Source organism: Bufo gargarizans, chromosome 7 (genome assembly GCF_014858855.1).
Source record: "Bufo gargarizans isolate SCDJY-AF-19 chromosome 7, ASM1485885v1, whole genome shotgun sequence".
Lineage (NCBI taxonomy): Eukaryota > Metazoa > Chordata > Amphibia > Anura > Bufonidae > Bufo > Bufo gargarizans.
In genome coordinates this window covers 64,833,490-64,855,214 of record NC_058086.1, presented here as the reverse complement: position 1 = coordinate 64,855,214, position 21,725 = coordinate 64,833,490, and the positions used below count along the sequence as shown (strand labels likewise).

General features: G+C 46.5%; 1 protein-coding gene across 1 annotated transcript in view; it reads left to right on the top strand.

Moving 5' to 3' along the window:
* KIAA1614 (KIAA1614 ortholog) overlaps positions 1 to 12,858 on the top strand; it is a 49,055-nt gene extending 36,197 nt beyond the window's left edge. Inside the window, exons 9-12 of the mRNA XM_044301832.1 lie at positions 7,697 to 7,803; positions 8,487 to 8,650; positions 9,638 to 9,883; positions 12,508 to 12,858. Coding sequence (XP_044157767.1) covers positions 7,697 to 7,803; positions 8,487 to 8,650; positions 9,638 to 9,831 — 465 coding nt within the window. The 3' untranslated portion in view covers positions 9,832 to 9,883; positions 12,508 to 12,858. The remainder of the gene's footprint in view (positions 1 to 7,696; positions 7,804 to 8,486; positions 8,651 to 9,637; positions 9,884 to 12,507) is intronic.
* The last annotated feature ends 8,867 nt before the right edge of the window (positions 12,859 to 21,725 follow it).

The following is a 21,725-nucleotide window of genomic DNA, read 5'->3' as shown; positions in this document are numbered from 1 at the left end:
AGATTTGGGACCAGGGCCATGCATAGAAAATTGGGTTTCTCATGTATTACCTGACCATCTAAAATGTTGGGAGTAATATGTTTCATTCAAGGGCGAACTGGGAAATGACCCTAGAAAAATAAAAATGGCCTCATGTTGTAAGAGGGTCTAAAGTGACAGAAAGCAGAGCCAGCCAGGAAGGGACCTGCTGCCACCAGTCAGGTGTATAAGTACCTGATGCTTCCAGCATTATTAAGACTGAGAGCATCAGATCATTATGTACCTGCCCAGGGGCCATAAGGAGAGCTTAGGCCCCCCCCCCTCGGCAATGGCACACTGGGAAATTTCCCTGTAGGGTCTATGGCCAGTCCGCACCTGGTTTCATTTGATTCCAGTTTTCTTGATTTGCAAATTGACTTGTGATTCTTCCAGGTTCTAAATGCTTTGGGCAAATTGATACCTTCACACACTTTTGCCCCAAAAAGCCTCAAAAGGTACCTGACTCAATCAGCGTTATTGTGCATTTTTGCCCATATACTATGCATTTGGAAAGTCTTCAGATTATTTTACTGTTTTCATTTTGTTATGTTGCTCCTTGTGCTAAAAAAAATTTAAAATCTAGTTTTCTCCAATAAATCTGCACTCAATACCCTTGAGAAAGTGAAAACAGAATTTTAGAAATTTCTGCTAATTTATTAGAAAGGAAAAATTTTGCATAGACCTACATATTCAGACCCTCTGCTATATCACATTTAGCTCTGGGGGATCTCCCGTTTCTCTAGATCATCTTTGAGATGTTTCTGCACCTTGACTGGAGTCCACGTGTGGTAAAATTATTTGATTGGACATGATTTAGAAAGACACACCCCTATCTAAATAAGGTTTCACAACTGAAAATGCACTTTAGAGTAAAAACCAAGCCATGAGGACAATAGAACTTCCTGTAGAAATCAGAGACAGGATTATGTGGAGGCACAGATCTGGAGAAGGTACAAAAACATTTCTGCTGCACAGAAGGTTCCCAAGAGTACAGTAGTCTCTATAATTCTTAAATGGAAGAAGTGTGGAACAATCAGGTCTCCCTTCAAACTAAGTAATTGTGGGGAAATGGCCTTAGTAAGAGAGGTGACCAAGAACCCAGTGGTCACTCTGGCTGAGCTCCTCAGATCCTGTGTGCAGATGGGAGAAACTTCCAGAACCATCACTGCAGCACTCTACCAATCTGGGCTATATGTCAAGTGGCCATAAAGAAGCCTCTTCTCAGTAAGGGAGAGTTCACATCGCCGTTATTTTTTCCATTCTTCTGATCCGTCAGAAGAACAGAAAAACACAGATCCAGTGCATCCGTTATGCACATTTGGCATCCATTTGAGCCATTCTCATCCGCTATCCGAATTTTTTAGATAAAAAAAAAAAGTATTGCATGCAGGACTTTTTTTTTCGTCCCATGCAGGACTTTTTTTTTCGTCCCAAAAAATAAATCTAAGACAGAAATGGCTGAAACGAATGTCAAATGTGCATAACGGATGCACTGGATTTTTTTCATTTTTTTTTACAGGATCAGTTTTTTTTCCTTTATTTTTCTGTTCTGATGGATCAGAAGAACGGAAAAATAACAGTGGTGTGGCTGGGACAGGGAGACCGATCAAGGTTGAGGAAAAGCTGAACGGAGCAAAGTACAGAGATATTCTTAATGAAAACTGATGGAGTGCTCCGGACCTCAGACTGGGCTGAAGATTCAAATTCCTACAAGACGATGACCCTAAGCACACAGCCAAGACAACTCAAGTGGCTTAGGGACAACTCTGTGAATGTCCTTGAGTTGTCGAGCCAGAGCCCTGACTTGAACTCGGTTGAAAATCTCTGGAGAGACCTTGATATGGCTGTCCACCTTCGGTCTCCATCAAACCTGACAATGGCAGATACAGTGAGGAACAGAAGTATTTGAACACCTTGCGATTTTGCAAGTTCTCCCACTTAGAAATCATGGAGGGGTCTGAAAATTCACATTGTAGGTGCATTCCCACTCTGAGTGACAGAATAAAAAATAAAAAAATTCAGGAAATCACATTGTATGATTTTTTTAAGAAATTATTTGTCTTGCACTGCTGAACATAAGTATTTGAACACCTGAGAAACAGCAAGAATTCTGGCTCTCAAAGACCTGTTACTGTGCCTTTTAAAAAGTCCACCTCCACTTCACTTAATCTAACTTAGTAGAACCTGTCTGAGCTCTTTAAAGACACCGGTCCGCCACAGTCAGTCAGACGCCAACTACTACCACGGGCAAGACCAAAGAGCTGTCAAAAGACACCAGAGACAGAATTGTGGACCTCCACAAGGCTGGAAAGGGCTACGGGGAAATTGCCAAGCAGCTTGGTGAAAATAGATCAACTGTTGGAGCAATTGTTAGAAAAGTAAAGAGGCTAAAGACGACTGTCAGTCTCCATCGGACTGGGGCTCCATGCAAGATCTCACCTCGTGGGGTATCACTGATGATAAGAAAGGTGAAGAATCAGCCCAGAACTACAAGGGAGGAGCTGGTCAATGACATGAAGAGAGCTGGGACCATAGTTTCAAAGGTCACTGTCAGTAGAACACTACGCCGTCATGGTTTCAAATCATGCATTGCACGGAAGGTTCCACTGCTCAAGTCATCACATGTCCAGGCCCATCTGAAGTTTGCCAATGACCATGTGGATGATCCAGAGGAGGCATGGGAGAAAGTAATGTGGTCATATGAGACCAAAGAAGAACTTTTTGGTCTAAACTTCACTCGTGTTTGGAGGAAAAAGAAGGATGAGTTGCATCCCAGAAACACCATCCCTACTGTGAAGCATGGGGTGGTAACATCATGCTTTGGGGGTGCTTCTCGGCGAAGGGGACAGGATGACTGCACTGTATTAAGGAGAGGATGAATGGGGCCATTTATTGTGAGATTTTGAGCAACAACCTCCTTCCCTCAGGCAGAGCATTAAAGATGGGTCGTGGCTGGGTCTTCCAACATGACAACGACCCGAAGCACACAGTCAGGATAACCAAGGATTGGCTCCGTAAGAAGAATATCAAGGTTCTGGAGTGGCCTAGCCAGTCTCCAGACCTAAATCCAATAGAGCATCTTTGGAGGGAGCTGAAACTCCGTGTTGCTCAGCGACAGCCCCGAAACCTGACAGATCTAGAGGAGATCTGTGTGGAGGAGTGGGCCAAAATCCCTGTTGCAGTGTGTGCAAACCTGGTCAAGAACTACAGGAAACGTCTGTAATTGCAAACAAAGGCTTCTGTACCAAATATTAACACTGATTTTCTCAGGTGTTCAAATACTTATGTTCAGCAGTGCAAGACAAATACATTCTTTAAAAATCATACAATGTGAATTCCTGATTTATTTATTTTTTATTCTGTCTCTCAGAGTGGGAATGCACCTACAATGGGAATTTCAGACCCCTCCATGATTTCTATGTGCGAGAACTTGCAAAATTGCAGGGTGTTCAAATACTTCTGTTCCTCACTGTATTCCCCAAATCCAGGTGTGCAAACCTTGTGGCATCACACCTAAGACTGGAGGCTGTAATCACCGTCAAAGGTGCTTCAACTAAATCCTGGATAAAGGGTCTGAATACTTATGTCAATGCAAGATTTTACTCATTCCTTTTCAATAAATTAGCAAAGATTTTGAACATTCTGTTTTCACTTTTTCATTATGGGGTTATTATTTTCTACTTTAGTATGAGGCTACAACATAACATACAGTAATATAAAAGAAGTGAAAGGTTCTGAAGACTTTCTGAATGCATCGTAGCTTTAGCTTTAGGGCACTTTCACACTAGCGTTTTTGTTTTCCGGTATGGAGTTCCGTCACAGGAAGCTCAATACCGGAAAAAATCAGGCATATCCCCATGCATTCTGAATGGAGAGCAATCCGTTCAGGATGCATCAGTTTAGTCCCTCTTACGTTTTTTTGGATGGAGAAAATACCGCAGCATGCTGCAGTTTTCTCTCCGGCCAAAAATACTGAACACTTGCCGGAATACCAGATCTGGCATTAATTTACATTAAAGTGTATTAGTGCCAGGATCCGGCACTAATACACTTCAATGTAAATTAATGCCAGATCTGGTGTTCCGGCAAAACGCATGCGCAGACCTTTAAAAATGCAAAAATTTATACCGGATCTGTTTTTCCGGATGACACCGGAAAATGCATATGTCAATGCATTTTTCAGACGGATCCGGATGCGGATCTGTCTGACAAATGCCATCCGTTTGCGTTCAGATTGCCGGATCCGGCAGGCAGTTCCGGCGATGGAATTGCCTGCCCCAAGTGTGAAAGTACCCTTAGTGTGGCTTTTCGTATGCATGGCTTACCATGCTTACAAGAGAAAAGTATGTGCTTATCTGTAATGTCACTTCCTCTGTAGAGCTGTATGGGAAAAAAAGCACTGGTAAAATAAAAAATTGTAAACAGCAAAAAATAAAAATAGTGGTAGGTTGTGGTGGCTCACTAGCAAGTAGTTAAGGTATGGTGCTGCAAGCTCATATAGAGGGAATCACCCCACCCTCTCTTAAAAGGCAAATGTAGTAATAGAGTAATGAGCGAGCACTCATACACTTGGCAACCAGATTGACATGTGCAGAAAATATTTATTAAATCCCCATAAAATACAAGTAATAAAATTTATAAGAACAATGTAGCAATAATATACAACATTACAGTCACATATATTATGGTAGACATGATCGACACTATATTCATATGACTCAATAGTGTCGATTAATTCAATAATATATATCACACCAAAAAACTTCAAGTATATGCTGTTATTTGGGAAGAGGGGGTATTATCTTCTGGCACTCTATCCCAATTTGGAAAACTGAATGTCACTGAAAATGTTGTAGGTGTATTCACTGGGAGCGCAACATGTTCATAAAGTGTCCACAGGAATCCTGATAAGGCCTCATGCACAAGACAGTTTTTTTTCACGGTCCGCAGAAACGGGGGCCGTAGGTCCGTGATCCGTGACCGTTTTTTTCGTCCGTGGGTCTTCCTTGATTTTTGGAGGATCCACGGACATGAAAAAAAAGTCGTTTTGGTGTCCGCCTGGCCGCACACTGCCACCAATGTTGATACTGCTATAGAGGGAGGGGGGCATATGGGGGGCGCACACTGTGCCACCAACGATTTATAACAATAGAGGGAGGAAGGTAGTGTATTCTAACAAGAAGCGTCCCCATCACCATGGAAACACCTCTGTGTTAGAATATACTGTCGGATATGAGTTTTCACGAAGTGAAAACTTAGATCTGAAAAAGCTTTTATGCAGACGGATCTTCGGATCCGTCTGTATGAAAGTAACCTACGGCCACGGATCACGGACACGGATGCCAATCTTGTGTGCATCCGTGTTCTTTCACGGACCCATTGACTTGAATGGGTCTGTGAACCGTTGTCCGTCAAAAAAATAGGACAGGTCATATTTTTTTGACGGACAGGATACACGGATCACGGCCTCGGCTGCAAAACGGTGCATTTTCTGATTTTTCCACGGACCCATTGAAAGTCAATGGGTCCGTGAAAAAAAACGGAAAACGGCACAACGGCCACGGATGCACACAACGGTCGTGTGCATGAGGCCTAATGTGAAAAGTCTCTTATAGCATATCCTTTTAAAGTCGATATGAGCTTTGAATTGAAGAAAACTTTAAATCGATATTTGGCTTACCGTCTAGCGTCTGCTGTCTCCCTATTGCTTCAATGGAGCTTTAAATATTTGCCGGCTTATTCAGTCGCTCCATACAGCAAGCTGGTTTAAATTTCGCGGGAGTTCCAAAGATCGCAGGAGTTGCCACTCTGTTCCGCAATTTCCTTTGGTGCAGCTTTCGACGATAAGAATAGTTAATCCTTTACTGTAGAAATTTTCTTCTGTATGGCCATACAGTATTATCGGAGGCTTTTCAATGCAGGTACATCACTTGTTTCACCATACGCGTTACGGGTAGATTCACTCTCCCTTCCTCAGTGGACCACTGAGCCCTTACCCTGTGCGATTCAGCGCAGGGCAAGAGAGAGCATCGGAGCATGAAATGCTCATCTCAGAGGGGCTGCCTGGATCCATAAGGGGATATGTCCAGGTTCAGCTCTGACCACAGACAACCCCTTTAGGTTTTGAAGATTTTTTTTTTATTACCCAAAACTTTACTTCATTGTTTGCAATTGACTTGTTCAGCTTTTTTCCCTCGCTATGTGCTTAGCCAGGAATATAACTCATTAATGCCTCCCGATCTTCCAGAATTTCTCTTTCTTAAATTATGTTCCTGCAAGCTCCATCCTCGTCACCCCTGACATTGACTAGAGTTTCACCATTAAAATAAAGCCCCGTGGGCATCCTGCAAGTGTGTGCAGGCGCCAGGTGAAACCGTGCAGATCAGCAGAGCCTGCAGGGACAGGACTGACAGCGCACATACTCGCCGCTCTAATTGCTTCAGCATGGCATTACATTATACCGTACACCCTTCCTTCCTAATTACATTAACTAGTGGAAACACAGCCTGCCGTCCGACCGCTGTCTCTGCTGACTACCGGGCTTCACTTTGTTAATTGCCCTGAAGAAACGAAGACGCAACTCTCCAGATTAATTTATTTGCCAATTTCAAGATCTGCTTGCTGTCAGTGAATAGAAATATTTTGGGTTACACCCAAGGCTGTATAGACAGAACTATTTCTGCTGAGAGTTTGCTATATCACTCGGACCCTTTTATCTACACTGATACAGTGTAGCAAATAGAGGGCGAGGACAGGGGACAACACTTTCTTCTGATGTATTTAACAAAGAGGATTGTCCAGACTGATGTGAACTTAAAGGGGTTGTCCCATAAAAAATATTCTACAGGTTTCAAGCCAGCACCTGGATCTGAATAGCTTTGTAATGGCAAGTAATTAAAAAAATGTTATAGCTACCTTGTCATACAATGAAATCTATCTGTATAGCGCCATGCTGTTTGCTTTTTTTCTAATTTCTCTGTCCTGCTCACATGCTCATTCCATCCTTCAGTTGCCACCAGATGCAGCAGAAAGGACACACCCCCTAATTGAAATAAATCTAGCAGGAGCAATGAATAACGAGATCGATGTGAGATAAAGGGCTGATTCTATCTTTGTTAGGGCTCATGCACATGACCGCGCCAAGCTGTGTGCCATCCACAATTTGCAAAACGGAACGGACGGCCCATCATAGAAATCCCTATTCTTGTCCTTTTTGCGGGGCCATGGAATGGAGTAACGGATGCGGACAGCTCACGGAGTGCTGTCCGCATCTTTTGCGGCCCTATTGAAATGAATGGGTCCGCATCCCAGCCCCCAAAAATGCATCTCGGATGCGGACCCACCAAACAACAGTCGTGTGCATGAGCCCTCAGAAAGAGGTTGTCATCTAATAGATTATGTATGACTTTTATTTTTTTACATTATTTATGGAATAACCCCTTTAACTGGTTAATAAAATTGGTGATTATTTATACCAGTGTAAATAATGAGTTGGTATAATGTATAGAGATAATATATCATGTAAACTCATGGCTTTCTGGAACATTAAAGTCTTATTACATCATATAAATCTATAAGTTACGTTTTATAGGTTAAATAATGTCAATCATTAGAGACTGGGTGTAGAATAGTTTTGCTGCTGTTATTCTAATGTGTAGTACTCTCAATTCACCACCAGATGTCACCATTTAACCTACCAAGAAGAGCATCCTCTGTCCAGAACTTGTTGGGGAAGTCAGACCGCTCTGCTGCCTACATTACAGGAGAAGCCAACACCGCTCCAAGGTATGTTACCGATATACTGCAGCAAGGCAACAACGGACCCTCATACCTGACAGCTGTGCTCAGATGGGATCCGCAAACTGTGAGCCTGCTAGATTATTTTGTGGCACTTTCCAATCATAGAAAGCAGTAAGCAATGTACCAGTATGATCTAAAGTTGTAAATTATAGTGGAATATTGCTAAACTGATCTTGTAGTGTAGCGTGCGCTAACCTTCTCATAAGTCATTACAAATCCAATTGTGCAGGCCATGCTATAATGTGTCCCTACCCGAATGGAAAGCTTACCCCCTCATCTGAAGTGCCCCCATGTAATACTGGATTTTCCTGCCACCTGTTGAGCAACCTTCGGCACTCCAGCCGTTGTGAAACTACAACTCCCTGCATGCACACTTGCTCGCCTGTTCTTGTAACTCGCAAAGAAGTAAAAGGAGGATTCTGGGAGTTGTAGTTTCAGAATAGCTGGAGTGCCGGAGGAGGCTGATCCCTGCTGTAGGGGATATGTGTGGCAGGCTGCACCTTCCATTGGCAAAATCAGCTGTTTGGGTGCCCGGAGCTCACCGTAGATTGCCTAGAGGTTAGCATTCTGATGGTTATCTCTGATGAGACCACCCCTATCAGTGCTGATCTGAAGTGAAGTGGTTGTATCTAGGACTGTTACATCTTACATTTTTCTCGTATCTACAGGCGTGCACTCAGCGTAGAAGACATTGGATCTCCTGGCATGGCTCGTGCTTTAGGGAAGGTGGCGGAGGTTTACCCAGATGGTACTCGCCTTTTGGAATTGCATTGTCTTGAAAAGGGAGGTTTCGGGTTCAGTATTTCTTCTGGTAACGGGAGGCCAGACTCAGGTAGGTAAAAGACAAACCTCATGCGGGTACGGCGACACCGCCTGTGCCGCGACTGGAAGGTCTCCCCGTGGCAACGCAAACCACAGAGCAATCGTAGTAAGGATACGGCCACATGTTCAGGTTACATAATTAATACGGTTGAAAAAAAGACATAAGTCCATCAAGTTCAACCAAGGGATAGGTGGGGACGCGAATCCCAAAACCAAGAGTGGATTCAAGAAGGAGAAGTCATATCTGTCTTTTATACTTTCTCTCCTTTTATGATCCACTTCTGATTTTGGCTTAAAAACGGCATCAAAAACCCTGAACATGTGACCGTACCCTAAATGTCTAGACATCAAGCATGGTTAAAGGGCATCTGTCAGCAGTTCTGTACCTATGACAGTGGCTGACCTGTTACATGTGCACTTGGCAGCTGAAGACATCTGTGTTGGTCCCATGTTCATATGTGTCCGTGTTACTGAGAAAAATGATGTTTTATTATATGCAAATGAGCCTCTAGGAGCAACGGGGGCGTTACCATTACACCTAGAGGCTCTGCTCTCTCTGCAACTGCCGCCCTCTGCACTTTGATTGACAGGGCCAGGCAGTGATAACATCCTAACACCTGGCCCTGTCAATCAAAGTGCAGAGAGCTGAGCTTCTAGGTGTAACGGTAACGCCCCCGTTGCTCCTAGAGGCTCATTTACATGTATTAAAACATCATTTTTCTCAGTAATGCGGACACATATGAACATGGGACCAACACAGATGTCTTCAGCTGCCAAGAGCACATGTAACAGGTCAGCCGGTGCCATGGGTACAAATCTGCTGACAGATGCCCTTTAAAGGTTCCACAGTTTTGTGGTTTATTGCACGGCCATTAGCAATGAATACAGAATAAACAATTCAGTTCTGATCAGTAAATCTGATCTGGCTTCAGCTTGCATGGCCGCCCCCTTCTATGTAATGGCGCAGGTCCTTATGCTTCTCCGCTTCGCCCTGCAGGTATATATGTGCAGGACATGAGCGACGTCAACACTGCCAAGCTTTATTCCGGCCTCCTGAGAGTCGGAGATGAGATCTTAGAGGTGAACGGAGCTAAAGTGTCTACACTGGGACTGGGACAACTGAAGGACATCCTGCTCCGCGAATCTGTGTTGTCGTTACGTGTTTTACATCAGAGAAGGACCAAGTGCTGACAGGACAGATGGCGGTGTCACATGGTACTTACAGGTGATGGACGATACTAAGGCGTCCAGGGCCGGCCTTTGGGGTGTGCGGGCTGTGCGGCCGCACAGGGCGCCATAGCAACAGGGGCGCCGGGCGGCCGACAGCCCGCAGTGACGCGAATATTTATTCTGCAGGGGGCAGGGCCTGCGGGCGGGCGGCGGACTTACTACACAACACAGTCAGACTCACACAGGGCGCTGGGCGGCAGCCTGCAGTGAAGCGAATCTTTATTCTTCTGCGCTCCCTCCGGTCCGGACTGAAGGAGTGAGGAGGGGGCGGGGCTCGCGGCCGCTCTGAGCTACGCTCTGCTGCCTGGCTGGCCTGCCTGTCTCTTTAAGAGAGCAGACCAGTGGCTGCTGGAGCTTAGCCACTGAGCTCCGCCCCCAGAGAGGAGACAGCGCGCCCAGCCAGCAGAGTCAGCAAGGCCCACGCGGCAGCTAGAGGGCTTCAGGCACAGCTAGAGAACAAGTAGGTTTTTTTTATTTGAAGAAATGATTATGAATGATTTATGTGAATGTGCCAACAGTGCCATGGGGGATGGGGGGACGGGACAGAGATGTGCTGATGCTGCCCAAGTGGAGGGGACAGGGTGGGAGAAGTGTGCCAATGCCATGGTGACTGGGGGGGGGGGGGCAGAGTCTCTGTTGTCCCCCCACCCCCCAGTCACCATGGCATTGGCATATTTCTCCTCCAGATGGGCAGCATCAGCACATCTCTGCCCCCCCCCCCGCTCCCCCAGTCACCATGGCATTGGCACATTTCTCCCTCCCTGTCCCCTCCAGATGGGCAGCATCAGCACATCTCTGTCCCCCCCCCACCCCCTCCCCCGCGTCACCATGGCATTGGCACATTTCTCCTCCAGATGGGCAGCATCAGCACATCTGTCCCCACCCCCGCGTCACCATGGCATTGGCACATTTCTCCTCCAGATGGGCAGCATCAGCACATCTGTCCCCCCCCCACCCCCGCGTCACCATGGCATTGGCACATTTCTCCCTGTCCCCTCCAGATGGGCAGCATCAGCACATGATGTGCTGATGATGCTGCCCATCTGGAGGGGACAGGGAGAAATGTGCCAATGCCATGGTGACGCATCTGGAGGGGACAGGGAGAAATGTGCCAATGCCATGGTGCTTCGGGGGTGGGGGGGGACAGAGATGTGCTGATGCTGCCCATCTGGAGGGGACAGGGAGAAATGTGCCAATGCCATGGTGACGCATCTGGAGGGGACAGGGAGAAATGTGCCAATGCCATGGTGCTTCGGGGGTGGGGGGGGGACAGAGATGTGCTGATGCTGCCCATCTGGAGGGGACAGGGAGAAATGTGCCAATGCCATGGTGACTGGGCGGGGGGATGTGCTGCCGCCAGCCCACTGGCCCATCTGGAGTGGGAAAAGTGTGCAATGGGTGAGGGGGGGGGGGCTCATAGAGGACAGGGGGACAGTGTGCTTTCCTGCTACTACATCAACCCCCCCCCCCCCCAGGGATTTTGGGGGCCATTAAGGGTTGGACTTTAACTCCTTTCTGCTGATGTTGAGTGTGCACATAGCCACCAATCATATTCCTCTCCCCCAGCACATCAGTTACCTTTAGGGGAGGGGCGGGGGATATGATTGGTGGCTATGTGCACAATCTGCATTATCCAACCACTAATGCCCCCCAAAATACCCGGTGTGGGGGGGGGGGTATGACAGGCAGGAGGAGCAATGTGTATGCGGGCCCTTGCCCTGCACTCGCTCAGCTGTGCTTGCATACATATCGTGCCCTGTGTCCACTGTCCTGTGCCCACTCTGCTAAAGCCTGGCATAGCCCAGCTTTACCAAAGCAGACAGGCAGGAACTGTGATGTGATCATATTTATCATATGTATGTGTGTGTGTCCGTCCCTGTGTGTGTGTGTGTCTCTTCCTGTGTGTCACCATCACCATGCCCACTGTTCCTATGTCTTGACGCAGCTGCATCAGGACGTTCTGTGCGGAGGAAGAAGGAAGAGGAGGCAGCGCCGCCAGCAGGGAGTCCGTGCGAATGCGATAGACACAGGAAGGCACACTAAGGACTAAGGTAACACTACCACATAATCTACACTAGTGTTATCTGTGGTTTTACATAGGACTGCAGGTAACACTACCACATTATCAGCACTAGTGTTATCTGTGGTTTTACATAGGACTGCAGGTAACACTACCACATTATCAGCACTAGTGTTATCTGTGGTTTTACATAGGACTGCAGGTAACACTACCACATTATCAGCACTAGTGTTATCTGTGGTTTTACATAGGACTGCAGGTAACACTACCACATTATCAGCACTAGTATTATTTGTGGTGTTACATAGGACTACAGGTGACATGTACTACATTATCTGTAGACTGTACTCAGAGAGTTATCATTGTGTTATCTGTAGTGTTACATAGGACTGCAGGTGACATCTACTACATTATCTGTACTCATAGAGTTATCACTGTGTTATATGTGGTGGTAAATAGGAGTGCAGATAAAACTTTTGTGGTATATTCACAGGAGTCCCATAGATTTTTTTCCTCTTTGTGTGTGTTTATGCGACCAGGTGTAAGGGGGGGGGGGGGGGGGGCGCCACAAGGTTAGCTCGCACAGGGCGCCTGAACACCTAAGGCCGGCCCTGAAGGCGTCCTCCTCTGAGGTCACCGCTTCCGCCTCGAGCTCGTGTTAGATTTTTGGGAACGTCTTTGTTTACCAAACTACATTTTGCACAGTGTGACGTCACGTCCTGTTTAAGCAGCAACACTGGTGTGACAGCCCGAAGGAGGCAATACGTGTACCGCCGCACATCCAACTTCTATACCGCACAGTATTACGCTGATGGACCACAAGAGGCTGACAATCGACGTTTTCCTGACATGAATTCCCCTCCCCCACCTTTTGCACAGGTTACGTTCCGTGTTTATTTTTTGTGTATTTATGAACCTTTTGCTCCTCACTGCCGATTCTGATTTTAATATATTAAACCTTTCCGTTTACAACATGTTCATAGCCTGAGATTTTTTTTTGGGGGGGGGGGGGGGGGCCGTTTGTTCCCATGTGAGGTTCCACCATTGATGAACATTGGCTATATGGTTAGCAGACGGAAAAGCCGGCACCGTTTTTACATATTTTTCAGTTTGTCTCTACTTAGGCCTCATGCACATGGCCGTTGCCCGGCCGGCAAAGAGCCGAGTCCGCAATATATGGGCCCCGGTCGTGTGCACACCACATCCCGGATGCGGACCCATACACTACACGAACCCATTCAAGTTGAATGGGTCTGGATCCGTCTGCGGCAGCCACATGGATGTTGCCTGCCCGTGCATTGGGGACCACAAATTGACGTGCAACGGCCAAGTGCATGAGGCCTTACTCTGTAATGCAGAAAGAATCTATTGAAACTTGGAAACCATCAACAAGCAGGTTAGATACAGCTTGCACACGAGTGTGATTAGCCCAAGAAACACAGTCTGTGTGTCGGCCGCATCTCCTCTGACCCAAAGTGACTGTATCATAGTAAATTATGACACAGTCGGTTGGTATCTGATCATGGGCTATCCAGAATAGCCCAACTCTTTAACACATGAAAACCCTTATAATTTATTTAAAGGGTTTTCCTACAGTATTTTTTTTTTTACTGATCCGTGAGGGTCTGACACCCGGGACCCTCCGCCGATCAACTGTTTGAGAAGGCACAGGCGCTCCTCTGAGCTTACCCAGCACAGCGCCATACACTTGTATAGTGGCTGTGCTTGGTATTGCAGCTCAGCCACATTCACTTCTAGTGGGACTGAGCTGCACCTAGGCCATGTGAGTGATGAACGTGACGTCACTGGCCTAGGAAAAGCTGCGAGAAGGCCACTGCCTTCTCAAACAGCTGATAGACCGGGTCCCAGGTGATGGATCTACATGGATCAGATACTCAAAAAGCCCCTTTAAAGAGGATGTGTCAGGATACTATTGCCGCCTGATTCAAGGACCACATATCAGGGGCCAGGCCCACTGTACTATCAGCCCATATAGTAGCAGATATGAAAGAATGGAGTGTACTCAGGACTGCGAGTATGCTGTATACATGAGCGGAGCCCCCCAAAGACTGATGGCTGCCATCTATGCACTGCAGGCAGCCATTGGTAAGGAAGCAGGGGGACCCATATCTCCTTGATGTGTGGCCCTCAAACAAGGCATGCTAGGACGGCAGATCAGTTTTAGGCTACATGCACACGACCGTGCTGTTTTTTTGCGGTCGGCAAACCGCGGATCCGCAAAAAACGGCAGCCGTCCGTGTGCCTTCCGCAATTGAACGGAACGGGCGGCCATTGATATAACTGCCTATTCTTGTCCGTTTTGCGGACAAGAATAGGACGTGTTATATTTTTTGGCGGTGCCACGGATGCGGACAGCACACGGAGTGCTGTCCGTATTTTTTGCGGCTCCATTGAAATGAATGGGTCCGCATCCGAGCCGCCAAAACGGTGGCTCGGATGCGGACCCAAACAACGGCCGTGTGCATGAGGCCTTAATATAAGTGTCTATGTTTTTTCTTAATGGCAGATTATTAGTGGCTGGTCTTTATCCTGATTATTGGGACTTCCACTGTCCATGTAATCCATATATGTTATATATAACCAGTAATATATTAACTTAGTGTCCTTTATTTGATGGAAAAAAAAATAAAACATATCAAAAACAAGGTTATAAAAACCTTAGTCCATTATGCTTGCACAGCCTCGCGGCGGGTTTGTTTCAGTGTGCCGGCTTCCTCGTGCATTCACCACTGCACTTAATCGCTATTTCTTTCTCCGGGCAAGTTCATTCAAGACAGGGAGCAGTAGCGCTCCGCTGACCCAAACTCACATCATCATCATGATTGATGATGCTGTGAGTTCCTGCCCGACTGTAGGTGACCTGTGTACTGTGCTCACATAATGCTATGAGTACAGTACAGTGGATCCACAGTCAGGCAGGAACTCACAGCATCATAAGTCATGATGATGCTGCGAGTTCAGGGATCAGTGTTCGGGCCGGAAAATGCGGCCCTCACATGGAGTGTGTTTCCTGACCCAAACATGCTCATGTGAAACTGGCTTTAGGGGTGGAAAGGAACTTGGTGACCACCAAAAAAACACCTTTGCTCACCTGTGTGCACCCGATCCTGCACCTTCAGAATAACATTCTAAGGCCTCATGCACACCACAGTTGTTTTTCTTGGCCTCCGTCCCGTTTTTTTTTTTGCGGATAGGATGAGGACACATTCATTTCAATGGGTCAGCAAAAAAATGCTGATCGTTAATCCGTTTGTGTTCCGCGTCCGTTGTCCGTGTTTCTCTTCAGCAAAAAAAATAGTGCATGTCCTACTTTTTTCACATTTGCGGACAAGGATAGGCATTTATTACAAGGGATCTGTGGAAAAAAACGGATCCTCCCAAAAAAAAGAATGCCGCATCCGTTTTTTTTTTCCTAATGCACAATTTGCGGACCCAAAAAACAAGTGTCGTGTGCATGAGGCCTAAGACGAATGTAGCTGCAAGTCTAAAGTGTCCAAATTCAGTCCGAAGTTGTGCTTCTGAATTTCTCATATGGACGCACCAATCAGGGCTGCTCTCTTTCTTCAAGAGCCCCATAGCAGTTGCCTGTTCTGCCTCTATGCTATGTACAACACATAGCCAGCCAAAACCTCTAAGCGTGAAGGACACATCTTATACGTAGTTATTATTTCTTGAAAAAGCAGGCAATTACTTTTTGGCAGATGTGTTACATTCTCATAGTGTGGGTTGTCACTTAGGGGTGACTGTATCGGTGACTACACACAGGGGTGTATATGGAGAACATCTGTCTGGTTGCACATCATTGTGGGATTGATCATAGCTTTGGCTCAGTCTGTTTAATGCAGTTCTGGGAAATCGGACACGTCTTCTAGTAATAAAAGTCACATTCCTAAGAAGCAGAAGTGCCTGCCATATCCGACGGCTTTCATATTATGTGATGCACGGAAATAAGAAGTGAAAACGAAAGAGACAAACATGGGCTGTGTCTGGTATTGTAGTTCAGCCTCGCTCACTGCATCACTTATCCGTTACACTCCCCTCACAGGGGGTTGTTTCACTTTAGCAAATTGCATTTAGGCAAAGTTAAAGGGGTTGTCCGGGCTTTTACTATTAAATATGACCTATCCTCAGGATAGGTCATCAATATCAGATAGGCGGGGGTCCGACACCCTGCACCCTCGCCGATCAGCTGTATGAGGAGATGGCGCGCGCAATGTGCACGTGCCGTCTCCCGTCTGTCTCTCTTCCTGCTCACCGCTGATGTCTATGGCAAAGCGACAGCAAACAGGAAGAAAGACGGGAGACAGCACATGTGCACTGCGTCTCCTCATACAGCTGATCGGCGGGGGTGCCAGGTGTCGAACCCTCGCCGATCTGATATTGATGACCTATTCTGAGGATAGGTCATCAATAGTAAAAGACCAGACAACCTTTTTAATACAAGGCACTTACTAATGTATTGCGATTGTCCATATTGCCTCCTTTGCTGGCTTGATTTATTTTTCCATTGCATTATACACTGCTCGTTTCCATAAGGTCAAGACCACCCTGCAATCCAGCAGCAGTAGTCGTGCTTGCATACTACAGGAAAGAGCGCACCTTTTCCTATATTGTGCAAGCACGACCACCACTGATGGATTGCAGGGTGGTCTGTAACCATGGAAACGAGCAGTGTATAATGAGATGGAAAAATGAATCCAGCCAGCAATATGGACAATCACAATACATTAGTAAGTGCCTTGTATTACTTTCTCCATATGATAAATGCCATTTACTGAAGTGAGACAACCCCTTTAAAGCTACAACATTTGTTGTATAGAGCTTATAATAGCATCCATTTGTCTATATTAGAGTAGGAGGAGGAGGGACTGTGGGCACTGCGCCACCAATGGTAACAGAGAGGAGGAGGAGGGGAGGGACTGTGGCCACTGCGCCTAGCCTGCATGTGACGGCCATATCCCATACCCGGCCTCTATGACTGCACGCTGTGATCCACCGCAATTAACTCCTCAGGTCCTGAGGGGTCAATTGCGACAGATCACGGCGCGCAGTAATAGAGGCCAGGTATGGGATATGGCTGGCACATGCAGGCTACGTTTGTATTCAGGCATATTAACTATATTCATTGGTGGTGCAGTGGCCACAGCCCCTCCCTTCTACTCCCCCTCTTCTAAGTATTATATTAATTGCGGACCCCCCTCCACACATGGCAGCCAGGACGCTACTGAGGCCCTGGCTGCCATGGTTAGCTCCCTGCTGCTGTGTGCACAGATCCCAGGACAGCAGGGAGAGTGTGAAGTCCTATTTACCCTAATAGAGCTCTATCAGGGTAAATAGGATAAGGGTTCTAGCCCCTAAGGAGGCTAATGGCTATTAAATTAAAAAAGTTGAAGAAAAAAAAAAAAAGTTTTTACCCTCCTGAAATATAGAATGTATAGCGATATATATCGCACATGCTTAAAATTATATTGCAATATAGATTTTAGGCCATATCGCCCACCCCAAGGTAGATTTGCTTTCCTTTGTGTATTCCTTGAATCCAGTCATTGACTAATGTCGATCTGTGAATCCAAATCCATCTATGTGAATCGTGCTGAGCCGTAGCACCAGACACAGTCCACGGACAGAAGCAGAGTTGTTTCATGGGCATGCCTGCATCTCTACACCACGGTATAATTTTAGAAACCCTGGCACAGGCTGTCGATGACCCCTCATTCTCCGTATTCATTGCCAGCCAGCAACCTATAGTCCACGCGCAGCATTTTTCCGATTGTCCCTGCAGGGATGTATGTGTAGTAATGAGCTCCAGCGGCCGTGCACTACCCGGGGACATTATGTGCAGGGTGAGGAGCTGTCATTTATGATGGCAGCAGGAGATCTGTCCTATCACTTACCTCCTGAGGCTGGCGTAGCAGCACCGAATCGCATCCTTGGCTATGAAAGCAATCAGTGTGTGTCACTCAGAGGATGCACATTGTGTTATCTGCTGGCTGCATCCAAACCATAAGGACTGGACTCGGCAGAGGGAGACTGAATATGGATTCTGTGCTGCTGCTAACCTAGGAGAATGTGACGATAAGGTCATATGGTAAAAGATAAAGCAGACAAGAAGTGCATCAAGGCATTATACTAATATATACCGATCAGGCATGTACAAGGCACACAGGAAATACTGTTATCTAATCAAAGCGGGCCAATGACATCACCGATCAGCTGTTGTAGTCAGCTGCTGCCTTGAAGATGACCTTGGGTATGACGCTGTTACCGAAGCTGAGGCCATGAAAAGCTCTTTGTAAATTCCAAGCTCTCTCTAGATTTATACATTAACCCAATTAAAAACTAAATTCTATGGGAATCAATAGGCCTATCAGAATGAATTGGGGTAGAAAACCCATGTGAACATATAGAGACAAATATGCATTTTAAATCCCCCCCCCCCCCCCCTTTTATTCACCATTTCATTTTTTAGGTCTAAAATTTTGTGAGGATTAATTTCTCGAATCTGCAGTCACCACTAGAGGGAGCTTTAAAGCTCCTTGTAATCAATGTGTAAACAAGATGCAAGTAAGCGCTCTCTAGTGGCAGAGAAGCAGCATGTTATTCTGTGTAGGCGATTTGGAGCTCTGTCCCAGAAATACAAACCTCCGTTCACTGCAAAGATGCTGTCTACTAAGAGTGGGCACAGAATTTGGAAATCACTTCAGTTAAAGCACAGAAATTAGCATTGAAGTGGGGGGGGGGGGGGGCATTTGCTTTAAGGACTCATTCAGATGAGCAATTTAAAACTTGCAATGACAATTTTCTATCCGTGTTGAATCAGTTTTCTCTACGCAGCATTCAATTTGTTGTTTTTTTTCCTGTCTGTATGGCAACAGTATGTAGAAAAAACTCCCTGAAGAACCCACTCAGCATTTCCTAGCAACCATCCGTGAGCCACAGACCACACATAGATGGAGTAAATGTGCCGTCTGCTTTGTTTTCACTGATCCATTGACTTCATTGGGCAAGTCTAACATGAAAGACAGCCTAAAGCCTCATGCACACGACCGTGCCGTTTTTTGCGGTCCGCAAAAAGCGGAAGCCGCCCGTGTACCTTCTGCAATTTGCGGAACAGAACGGGCGGCCCATTGTAGAAATGCCTATTCTTGTCCGCAAAACGGACAAGAATAGGACATGCTATATTTTTTTTGCAGGGCCACTGAACGGTGCAACGGATGCGGACAGCACACGGAGGGCTGTCCGCATATTTTGCAGCCCCATTGATGTGAATGGGTCTGCACCCGAGCCGCCAAAAAATTGATGCGGACCACAAAAACAGTCGTGTGCATGAGGCCTAAAAAGAAAGAAAGAAAATAAGATATGTGAATTGGCCCACTGCCTAAAGGGGTTTTCTGGGAGTAGAATATTGATGACCTATCCTCAGAATAGGTCATCAATATCTGATCATTGGGGGTCTGATTTCTGGCACCGCCGCCGATCAGCTGTTTGAAGAGGCTGCCATGCTTAGGTGAAGGCCACGGCCTCTTCCTAGGCCATCGGTCACATTGAAGCGAATGGAGCTGAGCGCAATACCAAGCACAGCCACTATCCAGTGTACGGCGCTGTGCTCGGCGTGACGAAAGAAGACCTCAGTGCTTACCAGAATGTCACGGTCTTTAAACAGCTGATCAGCGGGAGTGTCAGGAGTCAGACCCCCACCGATCAGATATTGAGGACCTCTCCTGAGGATAGGCCATCAATTCTGTCCTGCTGGAAAACCCCTTTAATAAGTCAGTGTGCTATCAGACAGCACCTGCACGTGGAAATCGCTGGTGTGAATGAGCACTTAGATTCTGTTCACACATGGAGTCACTTTTTCTTAAAGGAACATCCACACCAAAACCTGCAACAAAAAAACATGTCTTTGCTTATTTCATTGCGGGTTTTGGAGCAGTTTGAAAATCCGCAGCGGATTTTTTAATGCGGTGATTGGATTTGGCTCATTCTTTACCTCTTACCGTCGATTGTCGCAAAATTTCAGGGCAACAACCTCATCCATGGGCTATGCCTTATATTGAAGGTCAGACCCACTGAAGTATTGGGCTATGTTTTACACATAAATTATGAAAAAATATAAAACATAAACGGGGAGGGGCAGGTTAAGGGCTCATGCACACTGCCGTTGTCCGTATTGTGGCCCGCAAACAGCTGGTCCCTAATATGCAGGCACCGGCCGTGTGCTCACCTCCTAGAACCATTCACTTGAACGGGTCCGCAGTCCGGATTCAAGTTGAATAGGTCTGATCCATCTGCGGAATCCGCGCAGATGTTGCCCGTGCATTGGGGACCGCAAATTGTGTATACAGCCTTGTGTATGAGGCCTAAGAATACATTTTGATGTGCCATATTGAAATAGACATCAAACTAAAATAGGTATAAAAATCTCGGTGTAAATGAAGCCTCTCATACCACAGGGATGCTGAAGCTCCTGGTCCACGCGGCCCCCGGTCCCACAAATATGCATCCAGGGCACACACAAACCTACTGTACGTAATGCTTCATTACAAATTGTGATTAAATCTTCCCGTCTATCAGTTAGATATAGCGACACCGCCATCGCCCAGAGGCCGCCTGTTCCCCGGTGGTGGGGAGCGCAGGCTATTGAACATGCAGTGACCTCTCCCATTAGCGGGTGTCAGGGTTCTATAATATCGGATGTGAAGCTGGGAAGGGATGAGGCCGGCATGCTGATTACGGCTGTGAATTAAGTTGCTGGACTCCTGTCAGGGAAGGTGTTTGTGCGTCAAGGTTGCGCGGAGTCACCCCGATAATGGATTCAGGTCCACGGGAGCTGATGTCTGAAGGGCTGGAGCGATGATTAATACACCAATGCTCCAGTGATCTACAGCGGGGAGAAGATGAGCGTGTGCAGCACCTGACTGCAGACCTGCCGGATATGCCATCAATCCTAGATTAAAAAAAAAAAAATCCCTCACACCTCCATGATCTTTTGAAGGGAATGATGAAAGAGAATATAAAACACAAGGTCCCGGCTGCAATCCTCACGGCATGCAAGATAGGGAAGACGGCAGGGGTGTCCATGTTATTATCTGAGGGAATATTTCACAGAATGATGCGACCTGCAGGTAGGCATTTGTTTCTGGTGAGGTGCACCTAGAAAATAAGTGACAACCTATTATAGACGGACCGGCTTTGTGCCTAATTTGATTTTTTGCAGCTTTTTTCCATTGAAGTCGGGGAAGCTGCAGTGCATTCAGATGAAGGGGTAAGCTTTATTGGTTCCCATACACCTTCATTTGCCTGACAGCCATCACGTTGCTCCCGGCTCCCTCATTCATATACATGCTCGACTCTGCCGCACCTTTGGTGGTGACTTATCTCCCAGTAGAACCAATGTATCGGGTGTCTGATCCTTCAAACCCCAGACATCATCTGTCAGCGGAGAGTCGGGAGCTCCCCATACACGTTAGACTGTCGGATGGTCCTACCAAAGGTTTGGCTGACAATACTCTAATGTGTATGGGGGCCTTTGTTCAGCACAGAAACAAAAATCTTAAAAGTGGACCTAAAATTTGGGTGCCATTTTGAAACACAATCGTGCGGCAGCTCTTCTCGGAGCGTTCTGCGCCGTTATCTTTATTATGGTCTGTTCCATCTTTGCAGAATGCAGAGTATATGCATCCCATATAGTTTCTGTGGATCCATACCCCACACGCTGGAATAACCCTCTGAGGAGCACTGCTGCACGACTCTAAAGTTTTAGGTCCCCTTTAAGAGTTGTCCCCATTTACACAAAACCCCTGTTGAGTTGGTC